Raw genomic sequence first — 26,655 nt, forward strand, 5'->3', positions numbered from 1 at the left:
TCGCATCCCCTTGCCCAAAAATGCTATAATTCATTTTCAATCCCAAATTAACCAGTTTATTTGGAACTATAATCGCCTCTCGCCAAAAACAAACTGATGTACTATCATAAACGCTCAGGAGGCCTCTTGGTACCCCATCTTCTTTGTTACAACAAGGCTGCCCAAATTGCTTAGTTTGCGGTAGTTAGGTCCCCAGCTCTGGCTCCCCTCTGGGTTCACATTGAGAATGATCTGTTGAAGTTTAAGTCCTTGGCAGCTCTTATGTGGAATGTTTTGCCCCTCCCACTGAATTTAAAACCGCTCTCACCTATTAGCAACCACTTGCTCATCCTATGGCGCTTTAAATTTAAATTAGAGGGTAAACGTTCCCCCCTTACCCCAATCTTTAACCCCTTCCCGCTCAGCTCAGTACTATTACGTCAGGCTGAGCGCATCGTTCGCGCTCAGCTTAGTTATAGTACTGACCTGATTTAGCACACTGCCATTTTTAGCCGGCATGTGTTTGAGCTGATTCCGACAGCAGGCTATCACAGTTCAGTGTGCAGGGACCGATCGCGGTGGTCCCCATCGGTTAACCCCTTAGAAGCCTCGTTCAATAGCGATCGCGGCTTCTAAGGGGTTACAACCCCATCGGCAATCCTGCGTCACAATCGCGGACTGCTGATGGTTGCTATGGCAACCGGAGGCCTAACAATGGCCTTCGGTCTGCAACCTACGTAAGTATAGTAGATCCTGCTAAAGGCAGGACCCACCATGCTTGCAGTCAGTGAGTAACTGACAGCTCTAATACACTGCACTACGAATGTAGTGCAGTGTATTAGAATTGCGATCAGGACCTCCTGCCTTCAAGCCCCCTAGTGGGAGAAAATAAAATAGTTAAAGAAAAGTTGTGTTAAAATAAAAATAAAAATGTTTTAAAGTATTAAGAGTAAAAATCCCCCTTTTTCCCTTAACAGTCCTATATTATTAAAAACATTTTTTATGGTGAACGCCGTAAACGAAAATAATAAATTATACCAGAATCACTTTTTGGTCACTTCACCGCCAAAAAAATGAAATAAAAAGAAATCAAAAAGTCGCATATACCCAAAAATGGTAAAAAGTTATGGCTCTTAGAATATGGCAAAACAATATGGCAACACAAAAAGTTTGTTGTTTTTTTGTAAAAGAGTATCTTATTGTGCAAACGCCATAAGACATAAAAAACCTATAAACATATGGTATCGCCGTAATCGTATCGCCCCGCAGAATAAAGTGAAGGTCATTTATAGCGTATGGCGAATGCTGTAAAAAAAGGAATAAAAAACAGTAGTAGAATTGCTGTTTTTTAGTCACCACGCCTCTTAAAAAATAGAATAAAAACTGATCAAAAAGTCGGTTGCACCCCATGAAAACTACAATGAATTCCTCAAGAGGTCTAGTGTCCAAAATGGGGTCACTTTTAAGGGGTTTCCCCTAAACTGGTACCTCATAAGCAGTGGCGGATTAAGAAAACCATAGGCCCTGGGCTGTTACCCAAACTTGGGCCCCTCTTCTCCACCGCCTCCCTGCCGTGACGTAACTATTGCTAACACTACCTTTTTGCACAAGCATTAACAAATGGGTGTTATGATTCCCCTTTAACAGGGCTGTGACCCTACATACTGACAGTATCACACTGTGTAGGGACACATCCTCCTGATAAGGGGATTGGTAACACCAATTTTTCTATCAGTCCTGGACTGCACAAAGACGTTATGTGGAATACAAAAATTTCCTATAATAAACATGTCAGGAAAGGGGACAGATTCTCTACAAATCCAGTGACTCACAGGTGACGATGTCTCAGATGCTAGTAGTTTTTTTTCTTCTTTTCTTCTCCATCCGGTCCACAGCTCATGACGACCTCTCCTGGCCATGAGCAATTTCTGCAGCCCTTAAATATAATATCACCATGCACTGCGGCCCTGAAAATAATTGTGTTACACACTGTAAAGTAAAGCACCACATACACAGTGCCCCCTGTAGATAGCGCCAACCCCCCATGTAGACAGCGACACACACCCACCCCCCTGTAGATAGCGCCACACACCCCCTGCAGATAGCGCCACACACACACACACACCTGTAGATAGCGCCACACACACAACCACCTGTAGACAGCGACACACAGCCTCCTATAGATAGCATCACATAGCCCCCTATAGATAGAGCCACACAGCACTCCCCCCTTGTATATAGTGCCACACAGCGCTCCCTTCCTTATATATAGTGCAACACAGCGCTCCCCCCTTATATATAGTGCTACACAGCATCGCTACAGTGCAGCCCTGGGATGACATTTTATCCCATATGACTGCTGCAGTCTGTGATTGGCTGCAGCGGTCACATGGGGTGAAACGTCATCCCAGGAGGCCGGCCCGGACGAAGAAACATAATTCTGGGCAAGTATCAGATTTTTATTTTTTCTAAATTGCGTTTTTACATAACATCTGTTATTTGTTGCGGGTGTCACCTCCCCATTGAATTAAATGGGGAAAACCCGAAACAAATAAGCAGTGATTAAGCAAATACAATTGACATGCTGCATATTAAAAAACCGCACCGCAGGTCAATTCCTGAGCTTTTTTTCCCCACTTATCATTTACGCAGCGTGCGGATGAAAATACGCAGAATACAGTAGCGGCAAAGTGAGTGAGATTTACCAAATCTCATCCAGAGTAGCGGGGAGGCAGCTGGCCAAACAACAGGAAACCCCAGCAATACAATGTCCTGCACAAGGGTACCTGGATAGTCCAGACAGTGGCCGCAGCTCTGGCACTGGAGATGGGTGCAGCAGATAAAACCAAACATGGCGGATGACACAGGTACCGCAGGTTGCACCAGACGTGGCGGATTACATAGGACGTGGCGGATTCCTCTGGACGTGGCAGATGACACAGGACGTGGTGGATTCCTCCGGACGTGACACGACTCGATACTATAGGCACAGCACGGAAAACAGGAACAGGTAACAAGGCACGGGTAACAACTGGAACGGGAAACACTAAAGGACCATTTGCAAGACAGACTGGGAAAACTAATGCTCAGGCAAGGATCAGAAGGCCTGGGACCTTCTTAGGCTGGATTCACACGAGCACATTACGTCCATAATGGACGGAACGTATTTCGTCCGCAAGTCCCGGACCGAACACACTGCAGGGAGCCGGACTCCTAGCATGATGCTATTTATGTACGATGCTAGGAGTCCCTGCCTCGCTGCCGGACAACTGTCCCGTACTGTAATCATGTTTTCAGTACGGGACAGTAGTTCCATGGAGAGGCAGGGACTCCTAGCATTGTACATAACTATGATGCTAGGAGCCCGGCTCCCTGCAGTGTGTTCGGTCCGGGACTTGCGGCCGAAATACATTCCGTCCACTACGGACGTAATGTGCTCGTGTCAATCCAGCCTTATAGACCAGGAAATCATGGCAGTTGATGATGATGACGATTTCCTTTATGCGCGCGCTGGCCCTTTAAGGCCGGGCACGCGCGTGCGCGCGCACCCTACGGGACACAGCAGACCGGAGTGGAAGTGAGCGCTGGGGTCTCCTAGGAAGGAGATGGGGACCAGTGCTCACGGATCCATGGCTGCGGGCGTCGGGAGGTGAGTAAACCCGACGGCCCGCGGCCATGGACGCTACAAGTCTGGTAGGGAATCAGACAATAAAGCCCCTCCATATACTTTCAGTAATTTGGGAAGCAGTACCTCGCCAAATTGCCATGCAGCCCATCTAGCCCAGGTGCCTTATTGTTAGCTAATGATGCAGTAGCATCCTGTAAGGGTATGTTCACACGTAGTCAACAAAAACGTCTGAAAATCCAGAGCTGTTTTCAAGGGAAAACAGACCCTGCTTTTCAGACGTTTTTTTACCAACTCGCATTTTTCGCGGCGTTTTCACGCCGTTTTCGCGGCGTTTTTTACGGCCGTTTTTGGAGCTGTTTTCATTGGAGTCTATGAGAAAACAGCTCCAAAAGCGTCCAAAGAAGTGTCCTGTACTTCTTTTTACGAGGCGTAATTTTACGCGTCGTAATTGCCGTACGACGCGTAAAATTACGCGTCGTGTGGACAATACAGCGTTCTACCCATAGAAAGTAATGGGCAGATGTTTGACGACGTATTTGAGACGTATTTCCAGACGTAAAACGAGGCAAAATACGCCTCGTATACGTCTGAAATTTGGCCGTGTGAACATACCCTAACTCCTCCAGGGTCAACGGAGTCTCCAAGGAAACTCTATCAGTCTCCGACAATACTTTCATAGGTGTATCAGAGAGAAATTGTTGTATGTCATCAGATTCAATCCAGATCTCTGTACAGAAAAACTCAAGTATCTGTACCGTCTCCGACACTAGATTACCCTGGGGCGTACACATAGATTCCACATATGATGTCCTTTCTTGTGACTTACCAATTTTGGCTAGCATATTACCCGCCCTATCTCCCTCCTCAAAATGATACTGTCTAGAGAAGTATCTCTTATTCTTCGCTTCTGTCAGAAGATGAGACTTTAAATAGAACCTTTCACCTCCCCAAACATGTGCAGTTGAGTGCAGCATGTTATAGAAAAGGCTTCACAATCCCTGTCTCATGTAAAATTATTTTTCAAACTCCCTCCGTTATTTACATATCGGTGCCGTTATATTTGGCACCCGATATGTAAATAAGCCCCTGAACAGTCAATGGGAGTTTCTAACTAACTAAAAGATTGTCCAATCAGCTGCGGACAGTGTCAGGACGGCTAGCGCTGTGTTCTCTCCCGCGAGAACACACACAGACTTGGTGATTGTGCTGCAGATAGCGTGGGCACGCATGTGCATGCGCACGGCCGTTTGCGCGCACATGGACGGATGTAAGTAGATCTCCTTGTCTCCTTCTTCGCCTCGTCTGCTTCTTCTCCTCGTCTCTGCTTCTCCTCGTCTCTTCTCGTTCCGTGGCGGCAGAAGTGTTTTGACGTCGATGTGCGAGCGAACGGCCGTGCGCGCACACGCTATCTGCAGGTTCAATGCTGCTCTTTAACGCAGAGGAACGCTCCGCTTAGGACACCGCTCCAGTATAACCTGCTTCTGCCACAGTTACGAAAACAGTTACGAAAACTTCCTAACCCTAGTGAGTGGGCAACACTGGGTATAATAACCTTGGAGGATGTGGTAGTGGAAGATAAAGTAGCTATTTTTGCACAACTTAGGTCCAAACACCAGATCCCGACCCATCTCAGGTTCTGTTATTTCCAGCTGGGACACGCCCTTCGGTCGCAATTTGCAGAATATAATGTCAGACTATGTACATGCCCGGTGGAGGATTGGGTGACACAGGAGACGGCTAAACCATTATCCATAATTTATAGACAGCAGTAGGGGTCGCAACGGTCGTAACTGCGCGGGGTCCCCAGGGCCCCTGTTGCTATACCGCGCTGGTAACGCCGCCAACTGAATCTGCGTCCACGGGACGCAGATTCATTTGGGTTCAATGCATTCACTGAGCCGTGAGTAGCTCGGCGCAGGCAGGCGCGATGTAGTGACGTCATCGCGCCTGCCTGCGCCGAGTCACTCAGAGCACAGTGCAGAGGAGGAGAAGGATCCGGGATAGGTAAGTAATTTTGTTGGGCATTATACTGTATGGGGCAGCTATGGATGGCAATATACTATGGGGGCCGCTATAGGGGCATTATACTGTGGGGACAGCTATGGGGGGCATTATACTGTGGGGGGCAGCTATGGGGGAATTATACTGTGGGGGCAGCTATGGGGGCATTATACTGTTGGGGTTAGCTATGGGGTGGCATTATACTGTGTGGCGGCAGCTACGGGGGCATTATACTGTGTGGGGGCAGCTATGGGGGGCATTATACTGTGTGGTGGCATTATACTGTGGGGGCAGCTATGGGGGTATTATACTGTGGGGTCATCCATGGTGTCGGCCAGGCAAGGCAGCTGGGTATAGGCGTGCGCAGGGGTCCGGTGGAGTTGGGGAGGTGTAGGGGGGCCCACTCTGAATTCTTGCACCAGGACTCATGAGCCTTTAGCTACGCCCAGGGGCATAGCGAAAGGCTCATGGGCCCCGATGCAAGAGTTCTTATTGGGCCCCCCCCCCCCGCAAACTCCTCATGGCCGACGGTCCGCAGCTTTCAGCTGCATCGCTAGGTCTCCTAAGTGACCCAACAATGCAACACTAGCAGCCGGGGCGTCACTAAGGCTGGGTTCACACACCCTATTTACGGACGTAATTCGGGCATTTTAGCATTAAATTACGTCCGAAAATGCGGCTCAAAAGCGTTGGCAAACATCTTCCTATTCATTTGAATGGGTTTTACGATGTTCTGTGCCGACGGTCATTTTTTTTACGCGCCGCGTAAAAAAGACGCCCGCGTCAAAGAAGTGTCTGTCACTTCTTGAGACGTAAATGGAGCCGTTTTCCATGGAAAAACAGCTCCAATTACGTCCGTAATGGACGCAGCGAAAAACGCCTGCACATGCCATTACGTCTGAAATTCCCGAGCTGTTTTCTCCTGAAAACAGCACCGTAATTTCAGCCGTAATGGACGCTGCCGTGTGAACATACCCTCAGGGCTTAAAATGTCAGGGGAAATAGCCCCAATACATATGTGTCCGCCCAAAAAAATTTGTGTGTAGGAGATAGCATAGCATATCTATAGCACTACGACCCTATAAACTATGGATAGGATTAGATACATTGGCTCAGCAGACAGTTTCACACATGATAGGATTAGATACAGTGGCTGAGCAGACAGTATCACACATGATCGGATTAGATACAGTGGCTGAGCAGACAGTATCACACATGATAGGATTAGATACAGAGGCTCAGCAGACAGTATCACACATGATAGGATTAGAGATAGGGCCCAGCAGACAGTATCACACATGATTGGATTAGATATAGGGCCCAGCAGACAGTATCACACATGATAGAATTAGATACAGTGGCTCAGCAGACAGTATCACACATGATAGGATTAGATACAGTGGCCCAGCAGACAGTATCACACATGATACTTTCGATACAGGGCCCAGCAGACAGTATCACACATGATACGATTCGATACAGGGCTCAGCTCGCTGACATTGCGGCTCCAGCGCTGGACCCAGGAAAGGTAAGAATAATAATTTTGCTTCTTTATGTGTTACTGATTATTTTTGTGTTTGTGTTTTTTTACAGGTTCGGTTGTTGGACTTCGGATTCGAGGACTTCAATGACGGCGTTTTTTTTATTCTCAATAAAATGGGTAATGAGGGTTGTGTTTTTTTATTTCAATAAAATATTTTTTCTATGTGCTTGTATCTTTTTAAACTTTATTATCACCGCCTCAGTAATGGCCGCTGGCTGATTGACAACCTCCATTACTAAGGCGGGGCTTAATGTTAGTAGGTGCAAAGGCCAACACTAACCCCCATTATTACCCCGGTACCCACCGCCATCAGGGGTACTGGGAAGAGCCGGGTACGAACCAGTACCCGACCATCTGCAGTGGCGGGCAGGCACCGGGGTGGCTGCAGGCTGGTAGTATTAGGCTGGGGAAGGCCAAAAACAGTAGGGGCCACTGGTAATGCTGCCTGCTGCTGCTGTTTTGTATTTCGCTGGTTATGAAAATTGGGGGGGACCCGACATCGTTCTTTCCAATTCTTTTTTATTTTTTTAAATGACGTGGGGTCCCCCCCATTTTTCATAACCAGCCAGATACAATAAAGCAGCAGCAGCCTAGCATTACCAGGGTGGGAAGGGCCACTGTATCTAGTGGCAGTGGGTACCAGGGTAATAAAGGGGGTTAGTGTTCGCCTCTGCACCGGCTAACACTAAGCCCCGCCTTAGCAATGGATGCTGTCAATCAGCCGGCGGCCATTACTAAGGCGGTAGTAATATAGTTTAAAAAAAAACACAAAGACATCGAAAAAAATTTTTATTGAAATAAAAAAAAAAACACACAACCCTCATTAACCATTTTATTGATACTAAAAAAAAAGCCGTCGGCCGAAGTAGTCCTGGAATCCACCATAGTCCAACGACCGAACCTGTAAGAAAACACACAAGAAAAACGATTAGTAACACGTGTGTTAGGCTTAGATACAGGGCCCATGTGTGATACTGTCTTTGGGACCCTGTATCTAAGCCTACCACAACGTAGGCTTAGATACAGGGTCCAGCAGACAGTAATCTTATACAGTATAAGATTACTGCGTGCTGGGGCCCTGTATCTAAACCTACAGTGTGGTAGGCTTATATACGGGGCCCATCAGACAGGATCACACATGGGCCATGTATCTAAGCCTACCATGTGATTGGCTTAGATACAGGGCCCATCAGACAGGATCACACATGGGCCATGTATCTAAGCCTACCATGTGATTGGCTTAGATACAGGGCCCAGCAGACAGGATCACACAATCTGTGATCCTGTCTCATGGGCCCTCTAAGCCTGCTACATCGTAGGCTTAGGGGTTGTCCAGACCCTAAACATTGATGGCCAATCCACAGGATAGGCCATCAATAGCTGATGTGTCTCCCGGGACCCGCAAATCAGCTGTTTTGAAGGGGCCGCAGCACTCGTACAAGAGCTGCTTCCCCTTCATTTCACTACTCACTCACACTGTGAATCGCCGACACCGATTCACAGTGTGACCGGAATGAAGTGACCGTAATGAAGGGGAGCAGCTCTCGTACGAGTGCTGCGGCCCCTTCAAAACAGGTGATTGGCGGGTCCCGGGAATCGGACCCCGCCAGTCAGGGCTAATCTTACCTTCCTCTTCAGCCGCGGCGGTAGTTCTGTCGTCTCGATGCTGTGCGCGGCGCATAGCACTGTGACGTCATGCGCTTGACGTCAGGACCTCCACTGCGATCCGGAACCAGGAAGGTAAGTAAAGTCTGTTACTATAGTAACAGGGGCCCGCGGCCCGAGTTACTATAGTAACTTTTTATTGATGTGGTGTGGGGGGCTGCGGGCCCCCCTGGCTTTGGGGCCCGGTCGCAATTGCGAGCGCTGCGACCCCTATAGCTACGCCAGTGGCTACGCCCCTGATAGACAGCTATTAACTGTATCTTCCAATAAACTTGATAGAGCCCTGGACCATTGGTCTCAGACTCTTTCTTCTGTATCTACAGATGATCATAAGGAAATGCTATACACTCTAACAGGTCCCTTAATATCTACAAGAGAACGACTTATACAATTAAAATTTTTCCACCAAATCAATTACACGCCTTCCAAATTATTTAGGATGGGACGTATACCTACTCCTGTCTGTCCACGTTGCCAAGGAGCTGAGAGCTTCTTCCTACATATGTTCTGGGAGTTTCCAATTATTAATACTGGACTGAAGTACAGGAATTTCTAGCACTCCCTCGTATACTTGAACCCACAACTTGTTTTTTATTACTGGTGAAAGAACTTATACCTACTGTGGCGGTTAGATCTCTCATGATGCTCCTATTATTTAATGCTAAAAAAAAACTATACTCCCGCATTGGAAACATCCAAAGGTTCCTATGTTGTCAGCATGTATTACGTTAGTAAACTCTGCCCTGCCACTTTTTAAAGAGGCTCTGTCACCAGATTTTGCAACCCCTATCTGCTATTGCAGCAGATAGGCGCTGCAATGTAGATTACAGTAACGTTTTTATTTTTTAAAAACGAGCATTTTTGGCCAAGTTATGACCATTTTTGTATTTATGCAAATGAGGCTTGCAAAAGTACAACTGGGCGTGTATTATGTGCGTACATCGGGGCGTGTTTAATACTTTTACTAGCTGGGCTTTCTGACGAGAAGTATCATCCACTTCTCTTCAGAACGCCCAGCTTCTGGCGGTGCAGACACAGCCGTGTTCTCAAGAGATCACGCTGTGACGTCACTCACAGGTCCTGCTCGTTTTTTAAAAATAAAAACGTTACTGTAATCTACATTGCAGCGCCTATCTGCTGCAATAGCAGATAGGGGTTGCAAAATCTGGTGACAGAGCCTCTTTAAACTCACTTATGAAGCACGTGGATCTCCTGATAAATTTATGAAAGTGTGGAGCTCTTGGATAGCCAATCCTCATACCAGCTCATAGACTTGACATAGCCAAGGTTGACTGGACCTGGAGTTGCAGACATCTCTTTCTGGTCCCCCATTCCTCCACCAAGCTTCTCCCTTTGACTGGTCCGCACCAGATTTTATTTTATATATACTGCTGATAAGGAAAGGCTGTTTGTTAGTTTTGTTTTTGTATTACAACTTATAAGCATCTCAATATGTGGAAAAATGTATCCGTGTGTTTTTTGTTAATAACTGACCTTGTACAATTGGTACTATTGTATTAGCTACTATGTACAACGCCCAGGATTTTATACTTTTGTATTTGTACCATTGATTTGCTATGAGGTCTTAATCAAATTACCTTTAAAAAAAAAAAAAGTTACTTTGAAACTAAATAAATTTAGGGCCCCAGTCTGGGATCTGATTCGGGCAGGGGTGAATTAATTTAAGGGTCTAGAGTCTGAATTAATTTAGCGGTCTGTTTGGAAGTCTGAAATAATTTGGGGGTCTGTTTGTGGGTGTAAATTAATTTAGAGGTCTGGTGTCTGAATTAATTTAGGCGTCTGGTTGATATTCTGAATTAATATCTGTGTCTGATTGGGGGTGTGAATTAATTTAGGGGTCTGGTCTGGAGTCTAAATTTAGGGGTCAGGGGGTTAGGAATTTTATTTTTTTGGTAGTCTGGTTTGGGTATTGATTGGGGTGTGAATTAATTTTGGGCTCTGGTCTGGGGTATGAATACATTTAGGGGTCTGGATGGGAGCCTGAATGAATTTATGGGTCTGGCCAGAGATTTGAATGAATTTAATTAATAAAATAAATAAAGTGATCTGATCTGGAGTCTATGCGGGTGACGTGGGCGCCCCGTGTAGTCATAGGAGGGCAAGATATCCCGGCGTGCAACAGTCGTGGTAGATCTTAGGCCCTCTTCACATCGCGTTTTGGCCTTCCAATGGGGGAATACATCAACATGCCCGACCCCTCAGCATATTTCGGAGGCCCCATACACAGAAGATCGACTGATGAAATCGGCAGGTTTAGCCGACTTTTATATTACACATATGGTTAGCTTAGCAGTTTGTGTTTTACAAACATTTCCCAGTGTTCTGGCACACACTGCAAGTCTAGTGACCCGAGCTAACAGATTCATAAGGATCTATGATGCTGTTAGTTCCGTTCATTAGACCCACGGTCACGCTGGGATGTGTGACTGTAAGGCCGGATTCACATGAGCATGTTCAGTCTGTGATATCTGGTCCGTATGTCGGCAGTATTTCCCGGACTGAAAACACTGCAGTGAGCTGGGATCTTATCGTCATCTATGACGCTAGGAGTCGCTGCCTCGCTTCGGGAAAACTGTCACGTACTGAAAACATGTGAGAGGCAGGGACTCCTAGCGTCATAGATAACGATGATGCTAGGAGCCCGGCTCCCTGCACTTTGTTTGGAGGCAAAATTGCGCTTGTCTGAAACCAGCCTCATTCAGCCAGCCATCTTCTTTTACGTTTCGTACATTTATGTACGTTGTGGTACTTTTAGTGACTTAACCCCTTCCCGACATCCGGCGTATATATACGGCGCACGCCTAGTGGGGGAATATGGAGTGGGCTCAAGAGCTGAGACCGCTCCATAGAGCGAGTTTGTCGGCTGTGTGTTACATCTGGACAATTCCAGGTAACTAACGCGATCCCGTTAGAGCGCGATCCTGATTGTTTAACCAGTTAAATGCTGCGTTCAATAGCGAACGCAGCATTTACATTACTAAAGACAGGGGGGCAACTCCCTGTAACGTCCCAACGTGGCGAGATGGGAGGTCCGCCATCTTTGTACTCCTATGAAGCCCTGCCTCCGGCAGGGCTTTATAGGAGACTGTCAGAATCGCAATATACTGCAATACGTTAGTATATCGTGCAAGTGATTCAACGATCACTGGTTAAAGTCCCCTAGGGGGACAAGTAAAAAAAAAAGTAAAAAACTGTAAAATATAGTTTTTTTAACAAATAAAAAAAGAAAAAAAATTAAAAGCTCAAAAAAAAAACCTTTTCCCATTTTCCCTCAAGCACAATGTAAAAAAAATAAAAAGCTAACATAACTGGTATCGACGTGTCCGTAAAAGTAAAAGTGTGAACTATTACAATATATCATTATTTAGTCCGCACGGTGAACGCCGCCCTTCTTCTCCCACAAAAAATGAAATAAAAAGTGATCAAAAAGTCTCACATACCCCAAAATGCTACCAATATAAACTGCAGCTCGCCCCGCAAATAAAAAGCCCTCACACAGCTAAATGGACAGAAAAATAAAAACGTTATGGCTCTCAGAATGTGGCGACCAAACTCAAATTTTATTTTTAACAATCAGTTTTTTCCTTGTAAAAGTAGTAAAACATAAAGAAAACTATATAAATGTGGTATCGCTGTAATCGTATTGACCCGCAGAATAAAGTTAACACGCCGTTTTTACCGTACAGTGAACACCTTAAAAACAAAACCACCCAAAAACGTTGAGAAATCGCTGTTTTTTTCCTATTCCACCCCACATATATTTTTTTTCTCGTTTTCCACTACATTATATGGTGCAAAAAAATGGTGCCATACAACTCGTCCCGCAAAAAACAAGCCCTCATACGCCAATATTGATGGAAAAATAAAAAAAGAGTTATGGCTTTTGGAAGGTGGGGAGGAAAAAGCAAAAGTGAAAATCCAAAAAATGGCTGCGGAGGGAAGGAGTTAATAGCTGGTATTCTGATTTGTGTTGCTTATTATTATTATTATATGCTCCTATGTATAAACTCCATTTTATCAATAAAAAAAATTATTAAAAAAATGTGAATGAGGTCCAAACCAATGTATGTCTGCTTGATGGAAGCCTGAAACCCTGCACATCTCCTATAATAAGCCGCATGATCATAAACCAAAGCTCGTCGGGAACTGTCAGCGGTTTAATGTATTTTCACCGTCTCTGGAGCTCTCATTTCTGGCCACCGCCAACAGCAAGACCAGCCACAATAACAACTCGTGACCTCTCGCTGTTGTCTTCCAGAGTCCAGCTTCTAGGTACAGGCATTAGTAATCGTACGCCTGGCGGGATTCAAAAAAGGATGCAGTCGGTCATCTATTGCTTCTGCCTGAAGAGTCAGCCAAGGTTTACATGGCTGAAGACGGGAAACTCTACGGGTGAATTTAGCGGGTGTGCTGATCCGTAGAAGGAAGCGGGGGGCACTTAAAAAAAAAAAGACGCTTTCGTTTAATTGTTGCCTCCCTCACTGTTATCTTTATTTACCGCTGCTTAACACTATGCAGAGGCAGACATGTCTATTGGAGTAGGGTTGTCGAGTCTCGCGGTCTTCCTCCTGCTATGGTTACCGTCCGCTTCCAGCACGCCATCCTGTTCAAAAAACGGCTGCACCCCAGGGCCACCTGTGGTGCTCGGTAAGTAGCTCGTGGGTCTGTACTGATGTTGTTTTATCAATGACGTATTGAAATTTCATCTGTGGGTTATTTGTATATCAGGATATTTCAGGTAGACTTTTTTTTTATGGCATAAATGAGGCGAGAGTTGTGTATACTGCGTAACTGCTCAGTCAGCGCAATGTACGGGGCGTACAAACGTGTGCACCTTTATGTCACGATATTGAATCCATTCATTTAAAGGAATATTCCAACCATTAAAGGGGGTTTACACTGGGCAATTATCGGGCAAACGCTTGTTCATAGAACGCTCGTTGACGATAATTGCGCTGTGTAAATAGGGCAGCGATCAGCAGATGAACGAGCAAACGCTTGTTCATCCCATGATCGTATCGTTTTAAAAAAAGTAAAATATTATCGTTTGTCGTTAGCACATCTCCCTGAGTAAACCGGGAGACGCGCTGCCGACATAACGTATGGAGACGAGCGATTGTAGTAACGAGCTCTTGTCACCATACATAGCTCCTTGAGACAGGAGCAAACGAGCGCCGATCAACAATGTCTCGTTGATCGGCACTCGGGCCAAGATCGGCCGGTGTAATAGGGCCTTAACGTTTATCATCGGTCAGGGTCTGACCAATGTCTAGAACAATGAAACACCAGGACTATTTCATTGCTGGAAAACCTCCCTAATTTGTGTTCAGTGTCTAAAATAAGTCCTTGTATTAGATTATATTTCTGTTAAACCACCGCATGGACCGCCGGCTCCCGCGCTGAAGACGGTAGAGCGGGACGAGTTTTGAGTAGGACTCCCCAGCAACTGTTTTTTTTTGTAATGTACATAAAGGAAAACTACAAGTTTAAGTCTATATTTTAGTCAGTTAACACAGTTTTTTGGTGCTGCTTTTGACGCGGAAACCATGTTGGAATCGGTACCAAAAAAAGCAGCGCGCTCTTTCTTCGAGCGGTATCCCCCTCTGAGTGGTTTCTGCATTAGATCGAACAGCTGTGGCCAAAAAACCGCTAAAAACATCCAAAAATGCTGCAAATTAAAAACCTGCCTTAAAATTCATTTTGTGGTAGATTTGTTTTTCTGCCTGTCAAAAAACTCAGTGTGAACTAGGGCATTAAAGTGTACCTCTCATTTAAAGGGGTTTTCCCATCAGAGACATTTATAACCTATCCACAGGATATGTCATAAACGTCAGATAGATGTGGGAACCGCCTCTGGGACCCGCACCTATCTCTAGAATGGCGCCCGATAGACTCCGTTCTACTGCTCTGTGTTGTGGATGAAGCATGTCATTCCTGACAATGAATTATGAAAACGGCGTAACTCGCTGAGCTATGCCTTTTCCATAAGTCTCATAGTAGTGAATGCATGTGTACAGAACAGCGTAGCTCGCGTGCTACACTGCTTCCGTAACTATCATTTACTACTATGGGAGTTACGCTATTTCCATAATTCAGGAATGACACGCTTCATCCACAACATAGAGCAGTAGAACGGGGTTTAGGGTAGGGATGTACGATGCATCGAAACTTCGATACTCCGCATCCCCAAACGGTTAGATACCGTTATTTCCTATATTTCGATACTTAGATGTGCCGCCACGCAGCTCAGCATAGTAACACATGAATGTATGAGAGCGGGGCTGCGGCTGCGTAATACAGTCATTGCTGCGCTCCTGAGTCCTGATAACAAGTGCGCGGGGTCAGGATGATGCGATGTGGCCGGCGCTGCACTGAAAACAGAACATGGCGGACACACTACAAAACACCCCCATGTTCTGTCTTCAGTGCTTGAACCGCCGCTCATTAGTGGAGTTCCGGCCGCATCACCTCAGGCTGACCGCGCGCGCACTTCCTGTCAGGAGCGGGGTAATGGCTGTATTACACAGCCGCAGCCCCGCTGGCGGAGATCAGAGAAACCTCTCAGCTCCACCGCTATTCCCGTGAATGCTGCGATCATAACTGACTGCAGCATTCAGGGGAAAATGAGAAGGGGGATGCCCCTTGGATTGCGTCACAGGAAATTCCTGTGACGCGATTTAGGAACATACCATATATGGGCAGACAGCCCAGGGTCCATTGAAGGACCCCAGGGCTCTCCTACCATATTTCCTGTTGTTAGGGCATACTTCTGTATGTCCTAACAACTGCCTGTGTACAATCAGTACACAGGCTATTGTACTGTAATATAGATATATGCCAGGACATTACAGTTTAACAATAAAGTAATAACATAAAGTAATGTTAAATTTAAAAAAATACACCTTTTTTACAATAAACATTAAAATAAGTCTCAATACATAAAATATTCACATATTGGGTATTGGCGCAGCCGTAATAACCTGCACAACAAATTTTTTGCATCATTTATGAGGTGTACGCTGTAAAAAAAAATAAAAAAACTTCTTTCTATCACTTATTGTGAGGCACGAGGTGCGATGATGAATTTAACCTCCATGTGCCTCACATTAATAGTAATTAACCCCATCATGTATCTCACACACTAAGGCCTCATTTACACGAGCGTGTGCGTTTTGCGCGCGCAAAAAACGCCGCGTGTTGCGCGCGTTGGCATTGCGTTTTGGCTGCGTATACGCAGCGTTGGTGCGTTTTAAACGTGCGCACGACTAGCGTTTTCAACGCGCGTCAAAAACGCAGAGGAGATTCATGGCAAGCCAGCCTACAAATAGGCCAGCTGGGAGAAGCAGGTTTAGCACCATAATCTCCGCCTCTGCCGAGCTCGTCGATGTGTGGAATGTAGCTTTGGCATTGTCGCGCAGGTGGCGTGTCTTTGGGACGACAATGCAATTGTCCATGCAGAATGTGACACGTGTTATAGAATTGTGTGTCGGTCTGCATAACTTCTGCTGCATTAATGATGCTACCTTTGATGCAGCAAATATCCTTACACATGCAGGCAGTGTCCCGGTTATTCCTCTCGGCCGATCTCTCTCATCCTGGCTTCGCGTGAGGGATACTTTGGCGGCATATTTTGAGTGTCGATCTGGAGCCGCACCGTGGGTGCGTGATGACCTTTGAAGGGTTCTCTGTTGTTTGTCTGCTTCCCTACACACGTCACATGTGGCCTGGGGTTTTTCTGTTTTTCGCGGTTGTTCTTGGGTTAGGGACTTGCAAAACAAGAGGAGTCTTGATGCGGGCTGCGACCTTACATCTGTCGGGGTTTGAGCAGGACTTTAGAAAGTTTGCAACCTTCTTTCTGGAGATAGAATGTTGTGTGGGCTAAAGTTTGGAAAGTCCAATTGCTAGTGTACATAGTTTGCCTCGGGGCCCATGACAGCACCTAAACGTCCGCACCTCTTGCAAACCATATCAAACCCCGAGTGATTAAATAAAACCTCATATCACGTGTGTATGCATTGGACCCAAATCCCAGAGTTGTGTGAGGGTATAGGCAAAGGAAATGTGGCCCAAACATTGTGTTGAGGGGTATCAATGAAAAACAACACGAAATCTAACCATTCAACATGCAAGTTTTTAATACTGGGTTTTGCAAAAGCCCAAACATTTTGTTTCAAACAAAAAACACCAACATGGTGTATAATATACATCCAACAAAAAAGAGGACGGCGAGTTGGCATCCCTGCAACCAAAAAAACTGTGGCGTCAAAAATTCAGGCCTCCAACACACTCAAAGGTGTTGGTACTGGTGGTCCGGGGACGAATAGGCCTGCATTTCAGCACCACTATGCTGGACCTGGAGCTGTGTAGGTTGTTCCTCGGCAGCATAGTGGTGCTGATGTTGCCCGGGGTATGTTGGGCCAGGGAAGTGGGGAGCCATAGGGCGCATATAGGGATGCGGGCGTTGCATCTGGGGGCCTGGGTGGAATGGGCCCGGCACCTGGGGCGTGGTAGCCGGCATGGCTGAACTGCGCCACTGTTCAATGGCCGTGAAGCACACGTTCGGATTGTGGGGCGGTCTGGAAGCGTCGATCGACGCTTGCAGACGGCCCATACGGTCCATGGGGACCAGCCGGAGGAGGGGAACGATGCTTCGCCCAAAGGCGTCGTTCCCGTCCTCATCAGCGGCTCGCCTTAGATACTCCAGGACCCGGGTATCTACTTGCCCCGCTGCGGAGGCCTGTTGAGCACGGGCCCGGCGAGTGCGGGCACGCACGGGGCGCTCCTCTGCCGGAGAGGCGACGGCCCGTGCAGACTGGCCAGGGGCGGGCTCCAGGGGTGTCGGCTCTGGGCTAGGGGGCAGGACATGGGCAGCAGGAGGTTCCGGCCAAGACTCGCCAACGTCTGTCTCCTCTGTGGTGTCCTCCAAATTGTCGGTGGTTCTAGAATGAGAAAATTACGTTAGAACAGAATATATAACAATGCCTACAACAACACGATGGCAAACAGGACATGGGCGAACACACATTAGACACATGCAATGGCAGAAACTCTTACGTGCGCATCTCCATGATGTCCTTCAAGAACATCAGTTGTTTGGTGTACATATAGGGTCGCTTGCGAGATGCACCATCCCCGCTGCGTCCCCTTTCACCCATTTCACGCCGGAATTGGTCACGGCAGCTCCGCCACCGTGTTTTGATCTCTTGGACTGTTGGAGTAAAAAAACAGATATCACGCCATCAGAACTATGACCTCTCACTTAAATGAGGGGCCCTGCACTGCCAATGACGTGGTACACGGTGATGCGCCTGCTCCACAAAAGTTCCTCGTGAAAATGCGCAGAAGACACATACAGGGCCCCAGTTTTTCAAAAGGGATGACATGCATTGCCAGAAAATGCCTGGTACTCACCCAACCAACTGCGGTCACGGGTTCGGCCACTCTCCCACTCCTGGCCGAACAGCTCCCTTGCGACCACCTCCCAGGCGTCCTCCTTGACCGTCCGGTTGTGGTACGCCTCTGAGCGAGTGTCCCAAATTTCTGGATGTCCCTGGACCAGGACGAGGAGGCGCTCCACGTCCATCCCACGCGGCATGGCAGCAGATGTTCACAGTGGAAGATACCTTCACAGTCTCCAGTCACTAGCCCTGCCCACTCGCAGTGAAAACGCAAGCACTTCCTGGTTTTTGTTTGCTTTGTCCAGCTTTATAGACTGTTCTTCATGGACATAACAAGTGATGCGTGATTTTCGCGCATGCAACGCAGGAGCGTCCGTGTGTCATGCGTTGTTTTCACGCACCCATTGACTTCAATGGATGCGCGAAAAACGCACGATTATAGAACATGTCGTGAGTTTTACGCAACGCACGCGCACTGCGCAAAAATCACGCATCGTCTACACTGCCCCATAGAGTAATATAGGTGCGTACGACACGTGTGAAAAGCACGCGCGTCGCACGCGCGTATATTACGCTCGTGTAAACAAGGCCTAACCCATTATGACTGGGAAACATGATGGGGTTAATTACTATTAATGTGAGGCACGTGGAGGTTAAATTCATCACACCTCGCGCCTCACATCAGAAAATGGAAGAACTTTTATTTTTTTTTTTTATTACTGTTGGCAAAGTATCGAAATCGCAATACTAAACGAAGTATCGGTATCGAAGTCTGGTATCGTGACATCCCTAGTTTAGGGGGCTCTGTTCTAGAGATAGGTGTTGGTCCCAGAGGTGGAAAGTTGCTTTGTAAATCGTTTGCTTTACTTCTCTTGTGCTTTTTATTTACACAACTTTACTGGCTGTTCAGACATTCAGAATTCTGCTGGATTCCTGTTACGAGAGCAGTGCATTGTGGGATGATAGTTACACTCAGAAATATGTTGTCCGGTCACATGTCAGGCAGCAGACTGGAGCTAAACCACTGTCTGTGGAAACCACTATGTATATCAATGGAGATCACAAGATGAAATCTATAGAAAAGGAAAACCCTAAGGCTCTATTCACATGACAGTGAAAAAAAATGCCCATTAAAAACTGATCAACTGTCAGTTTTTCATGGCCGTTTTACATCAGTGTGACCCTAAATTTTCATCCATTTCCAGTCCGTCTGTCCGTCATACACTCCCCTGTACGACGCCCACTTGGTCTAAATTAAAAACACGCCCACTTGGGCATTAAGAAACTAATTAGCATAAAGCTAATATACGTCATAACTCCGTCAAAATTGATCGTTTTTCTAAATAAAAAATACTGCTGTAATCTACATTACAGCGCCGATCACATCATGTACAAGACAGGCCACTTATAATGTGGTTACAGAGCCTCTTTAAGGGATTAAAGAAAGAATTCCTCCCTTTTACCATAACCATTTATCCTCACTGCTCTTACAGGAAAGAATCCATGTTGGTGTAGAAGACTTCTTTCCTCCTAGATAAGGGTGCACAACCTTTTCTAGTCCAAGGGCCACAAAAATAAAACCTTAGGGGTACCGCCATCTATGACCTTTATGGCATATTGACTGTTTCATGACTCCGAAAAACGACATTGTAAAGAAAAGCATGCGTGTGCGGCCATGTCTCCACCTAATCCACCGAAGTGCTGAACAGGGGTGATGTCATAAATATCTCAGATTGGAATACCCTTTTAAAGCTGACAAATTGCATAATGCCCAAGTACAGGATCTAAGGGGCAGTGAATGACAGAGGAATTTAGGAGCACTAAAGAGAGAATACCAGTCAGGCACTGCCCCTTCAGGTCTGTGCTAGGCATTACACAGTAACCATTTATGCCCACCAGTAGTGCCAGCCACATATTGCTTCCCGGTAGTGCCATCCACACATTTAACACACAATTACTTTACACATTGTATCTGCATTTTACTTTGCCATCCATCTACAGGTTCATTAATAAATATGTTAAAAAGAACTGGACCCAATACTGACCCTTATTGTACCCCACTAGTAATGGTGACCCAATTACTGAGCCAGAGTTGTGCTTTATTATACAATTACACACTGAAAACATCTCTGCCCATAGCTTTAGTCTGATGCATGAATTATGAAACCTGTTGAGTGGAAGCGCCTGACAGAAAATGTTAACATAGGCTGTAGTTTTGAGAGTCCGTGACAACATACGTTACATAAACACAGTCTAAGTCATATTAGGTAAACTTCCTCCTTGTGACATATCTGGTTAAGAAAACCTAACGTGACCTTAACCCTTTAATGTCCAGCCTATTTTGGCCCTTACATTTTTGACATGTCATAGTGACACGTTAGAAGTCTCGACCGGTGGAGGTCCGAGCACTGAGACCCCCCCCCCCCACTGATCGAAGCTGCTTAAGCGCTCGGGTGAGCGATGTGGTTCTTTGTTTCTGTTCCGCTTACCTTGGAAAGTCGAGCGAGCGGTGTACGGGTTCATAGATTTTCTTGAGCCCAAACACCACTTTCTCGGCTTTCCAAGGAAAGCCGATAAGAATCGAAGCAGCCCAACATTTTAGAGATCAGTGGGGATCTCCGTGCTCTGACCCCCACCGATCAAAACTTCTGACGTGTCACTGAGATGTCAAGAGTTTTTAAAAAGTCTACATATCCATTATCGGCAGCAATTTTTTCAGTATTTTCATTGTCTCATTCAGAGCCATAACTTTTTTTTTTTTTTTTTGGTCAACCTAAGGATATGTTCACACGCACTGTTTTCAGACGTAATTCTGGCATTTTAAGTGCATATCACTTCTTGGGACGTTTTTGGAGCCGTTTTTCATAGACTCCATTGAAAAACAGCTCCAATAACGTCCGTAAAATACGCCTCGAAAAATGTGAGTTGCTACAAAAACGTCTGAAAAAAAAAAAAGCGAAAACAGCTCCTGATTTTCAGACTTATTTTGCTAAGGCCTCATGCACACGACCGTAAAAACTCCCGTTATTACGGGTCGTAATTACGACCCCTAATAACGGGCTCATAGACTTCTATTGGCGACGGGTGCCTTCCCGTTTTCTCACGGGAAGGTGCCCGTGCCGTTGAAAAAGATAGAACATGTCCTATTTCAGGCCATAATAACGGCACGGACAGTCCATAGAAGTCTATGGAGCTCTCGTAATGACGGGTGGCTACATGTGTGCACCCGTCATTACGGCAGCGTTACTAAGCGACGTCAGTAAATAGTCACTGTCCAGGGAGCTGAAAGAGTTAACTGATCGGCAGTAACTCTTTCAGCACCCTGGACAGTGACTACCGATCAGTATAAACCTGTAAAAAATAAAAATAAAAGACGTTCATACTTACCGACAACTTCCTGCTTCCTCCAGTCCGGTCTCCCGCCCGTTGCCTTGGTGACGCGTCTCTCTCGACATCCGGCCCGACGTCCTGGATGACGTTTCAGGCCATGTGACCGCTACAGGTCAATCACAGGCTGCAGCGGTCACATGGACTGCCGCGTCATCCAGGGATGTCGGGCTGGATGTGAAGAGAGGGACGCGTCACCAAGACAACGGCCGGGTAAGTATGAATTTCTTTAACTTTTATTACAGAAAAGGCTGTCCCTTCTCTCTATCCTGCACTGATAGAGAGAAGGGGCTGCCGATTAGTGCAGTGCTATTTTGCCGCCAAAAACGTGCTCGTAAATACGGGTGGAATACGTGTGACACCGGACCCATATTTACGAGCACGGGTTCGTAAATACTGGTGCAAAACGGGTGGAATACGTGTGACACCGGACCCGTATTTACGCCAGTATTTACGGGTGGGAAAAAATACGGTCGTGTGCATGAGGCCTTAGCCGTGTGAACATACCCTAACTGTATGAAGGCTTGTTTTTTGTGGGATGAGTTGTTTTTTAAAGCCATAATTTTGAGGTACCTATAATTTGAATAACTATTTCTGGGGAATGGAAAAAAACAGCAATTTTTTTTTTGTTTTAAATTTATGCGTTCACCGTGCGGAGTCAATAACACGTTTTTTTTTCTTCTATGGGTCGCTCCAATTCCGACAATAATTTATGGATTACTACTTTTGCACAACAAAAACAGAATAATTAGTTTTTGTATCGTCGCATTCCAAGAGCCATAACTTTTGTATATTTTATTTTTTTGTTGATGTAGCCGTATGAGAGCTTGTTCTTCTGTTTTTTTCATTTTTCAGTTTTTAAATAATGTGTACATTTTATTATTTGCGTCGTCACAATTGCGGCAAAATGTGTAAAAAAAAAAATGTATTAATTTTTTAACACAAAAATGTTTTTGTTTTTTTTAATGTGCACGGTTTATTTTAATTTTATTTGACATTAATAAATTCTTTTTAGTCCCATTAGGGGATATTTTGATCATTTATATACGGTAATGCTTTGGTATACTTAGATTGCCTCTGTTTTACTATTAGGTCGGCCTAATAGGCATATAGCCATGGCAGAGAGTTTGTACTAGGGCCCCCGACTGCTATGGTAACCAATTGGCGGCCCGCGATTGGATTCGCAGGCCTCCGATGGGTGACAAAGGAATCCGCCCTCCCTTTGTAAACTACTTAGATGCCATAGTCTCTATTGACCGCGGTCTCTAAGGGGTTATTTGGCTACGATCTAAGTTACCTTCGATCACAGCCGTTAGAGCAGACGCACGGCTGTCTTCAGACAGCTGAGCACCAGCTCCTCCTGGCACGGGACAACCGTAAAAAGGTTTATGCATCGAAATAAGGCTGTGAAAATGCGGATTGGCGATCACTAAGGGGTTAAGGCCTCCTTTACACAAACTATTCACACAGCGGTATTTGGTCATTACTTGACCATATTTAAGCTGCCTTAACACAACGTTTATTGCAATGCGTTTGACGTATTCACCAAGAAAATCGGTCAACCACTTTCTAAGCGCGATTATTCATAGAGATCATGCAGACTTTGTTCTGGGGAGACAGACCAGTGATTGTACCAGAAGAATAATTTATTTATCCCTTATAGCCCGTTCTAGGAATAATGCCTCCATTCTGCCATGTTTCGTTCCCTAAAGGTTTACATAGCCTTTAAAGTTTTAACAAATGTAAACCATGGACCATAAGGACTGTGAGGAATAGAAATACACTATATGGACAAAAGTATTGAGACACATGTCTGAATCATAGAATTCAGGTATTTTATTCCGTCCCATTGCCGCAGGTGTAGAAAATCCAGCACCTAGCCATGCAGTCTGTCTTTACAAACATTTGTGATAGAATTGGTCATTCTAAAGAGCTCACTGAATTTGAGCCTGGTACTGTAATGGAAAGCCACCGTTGCAACGAGTCAATTCGTTAAATTTCTGTCCTTTTTAGATATTCCACGGTCAACTGTAAATGGCGTTATTGAAAAGTGGATGTGTTTAGGAACCACAGCAACTCCGTCACAAAGTGGAGACCACATAAAGTTACAGAACGAGGTCGCTGAGTGTTGAGGCGCATAGTGCATAAAAGTTGCCTGACTCAAAACTGTGCACCGGGAGCTTCATAGCATGGGTTTCCATGGCCGAGCAACTTCATACAAGTCAGATGGAGTGATGTAAAGCACGCCACCACTGGCGACTCTGGAGCAGTAGAAACGTGTTTTGTGGACTGATGAATCACCCTTACCTATCTGGCAGTCTCAGTTTGGCAATTGCCAGGAAAACGTTACCTTCCTGAGTGCATTGTGCCAACTGTAGAGTTTGGGGGAGAAGGCATAATGCCATAGGGTGTTTTCAGGGTTTGACCCATGCCACTTTGTTCCAGTAAAGGAAAATCCTAATGCTTCAGCATACCAAGACGTTTTGGATAATTGCATAGTTTGGCGGAAGGCTCTTTTCTGTTCCAGCATGAATGTACCCTACTGCACAAAGCAAGGTCCATAAAGGCATGGTTGGGTAGGTTTGGTGTGGAAGAACTAGACTGGCCCACACAGAGCACTAACCTCAACCCCATCAAACACCTTTGGGATGAACTAGAACTGAGATTGTGAGCCAGGCCCTCTAGTCCAAGATCACGGTCTGACCTTACAAATGCTCTTCTTGCTGAATGTGCAAAAATTCCCACAGACACACTCCAACATCTTGTAGAAAGCCATCCCAGAAGAGTGGAGGCTGTTTTAGCTGCAAAGAAGCAAACTCCATATTAATTCCTATGGGTTTACAATGGGATGCCATAAAAGCTCCTGTGGGTGTCCCAATATTTTTGTCTATATAGTGTATGTTCTGCAAGGCAACAAAATAAAACCAAGTCCATGATGGGCGACGGTACGATAACAACATGGGGAAAATATGCAATGTATAGGAAACCAGTAAAAGCTGTTATAAGTAGGGATGCACGATGCATCGAAACTTCGATACTTTGCATCCCCAAACAGTTCGATACCGTTATTTCATGTATTTCGATACTTAGCTGTGCGGTCGCTGCGGGCCGTGCACATGGCCGTGGCTATTATTTTCAATGAGCCCACGGTCTTGTGCATAGGAATGAATGGGGCCGCAATTCTCCCGTGGATTTTCAGGGGAATTGCGGCTGCGAAAGCACGTTCGTGTGCATGGGGCCTAACGCCTTGTATAGTATATTACTTATCTGTTTTCTTGTATGTTGTTGTTTTTTTGTTTTTTTTTTTAGCACTGCTTCACTATCTTTTAGGAGTCTAACGTAGGCTCTGTTCACACTGGCATCATGTTTTTACAGGCTACATGATGGCTATAACAGATCTTCTTCATATAATGGGTCTGTCTGCTTTCAGGTTTTTTTACAGGATGAAATAGTTCAACATGCTATGCTTTTCAGAGCCAAAGTCTGATATCCACCGCCTGTCTGATTAGCGGTTGCTAGACTATCCATCCCCCATCCTTTACACTGCAGTTCTGCCTGTTCAGATTGGCTACTATGCACATGCCCAACACAAGCTTACTAGGAAGACCTTGCTCGGAGATCTGAGTTTTACTGTATGAAAGGAAAACCGATTTATTAAAATCAAGACCAATAAATACCAGTTGTGTGTGTTTTTTGTTTTTTTTCTCTCTTTGCTTTCACTTGCTTTTCTTGTATTTCTAGTACCAGGTGACTTGGGAAACCAGCTGGAAGCCAAGCTGGATAAGCCATCGGTTGTACATTATATGTGCTCTAAGAAGACAGATTATTACTTCACTCTTTGGCTGAATCTGGAGCTTTTACTGCCACTAGTAATTGACTGCTGGATAGACAACATAAGGTGGGAACGAATAATCGATAGTTCAAATGAGAAGGAGCGACAGATTTAGGCCTCATGCACACGACCGTAAAAACTCCCGTTATTACGGGTCGTAATTACGACCCGTAATAACGGGCTCATAGACTTCTATTGGCGACGGGTGCCTTCCCGTTTTCTCACGGGAAGGTGCCCGTGCCGTTGAAAAAGATAGAACATGTCCTATTTCAGGCCGTAATAACGGCACGGACAGTCCATAGAAGTCTATGGAGCTCTCGTAATGACGGGTGGCTACATGTGTGCACCCGTCATTACGGCAGCGTTGCTAAGCGACGTCAGTAAATGGTCACTGTCCAGGGAGCTGAAAGAGTTAACTGATCGGCAGTAACTCTTTCAGCACCCTGGACAGTGACTACCGATCAGTATAAACCTGTAAAAAATAAAAGACTTTCATACTTACCGACAACTTCCTGCTTCCTCCAGTCCGGTCTCCCGCCCGTTGCCTTGGTGACGCGTCCCTCTCGACATCCGGCCCGACGTCCTGGATGACGTTTCAGGCAATGTGACTGCTGCAGCCAATCACAGGTCAATCACAGGCTGCAGCGGTCACATGGACTGCCGCGTCATCCAGGGATGTCGGGCTGGATGTGAAGAGAGGGATGCGTTACCAAGACAACGGCCGGGTAAGTATGAATTTCTTTAACTTTTATTACAGAAAAGGCTGTCCCTTCTCTCTATCCTGCACTGATAGAGAGAAGGGGCTGCCGATTAGTGCAGTGCTATTTTGCCGCCAAAAACGTGCCCGTAAATACGGGTGGAATACGGGTGACACCGGACCCATATTTACGGGCACGGGTTCGTAAATACTGGTGCAAAACGGGTGGAATACGTGTGACACCGGACCCGTATTTACGCCAGTATTTACGGGTGGGAAAAAATACGGTCGTGTGCATGAGGCCTAATGCAAAGAGCACATTTAAGATGTACATCTGATATTTAGGTATGCAGGTCAATGTATTCTCTACAGTTCTCTAATGTAGTCTTGGAAGCTAAATCACCGCTTCTAAAAACAATAGGTTGTTCGAGAAGGGAAGCTGCAAACTTTATGATCTAATGGGGAATTGCTACATATAATACAATTCTTTACTATAGTCCTTTA

General features: G+C 45.8%; 1 protein-coding gene across 1 annotated transcript in view; it reads left to right on the forward strand.

Annotated features, from left to right (window-relative positions):
• The first annotated feature begins 13,030 nt into the window (after positions 1–13,030).
• The window catches only part of PLA2G15 (phospholipase A2 group XV), a 33,336-nt gene continuing 19,711 nt past the window's right edge, over positions 13,031–26,655 (forward strand). The window contains exons 1-2 of the mRNA XM_075837491.1: positions 13,031–13,484; positions 25,364–25,520. Of these exons, the coding sequence (XP_075693606.1) occupies positions 13,364–13,484; positions 25,364–25,520 (278 nt within the window). The 5' untranslated portion in view covers positions 13,031–13,363. The remainder of the gene's footprint in view (positions 13,485–25,363; positions 25,521–26,655) is intronic.

The sequence above is a fragment of the Rhinoderma darwinii genome, chromosome 9 (genome assembly GCF_050947455.1).
Source record: "Rhinoderma darwinii isolate aRhiDar2 chromosome 9, aRhiDar2.hap1, whole genome shotgun sequence".
Classification (NCBI taxonomy): domain Eukaryota; kingdom Metazoa; phylum Chordata; class Amphibia; order Anura; family Rhinodermatidae; genus Rhinoderma; species Rhinoderma darwinii.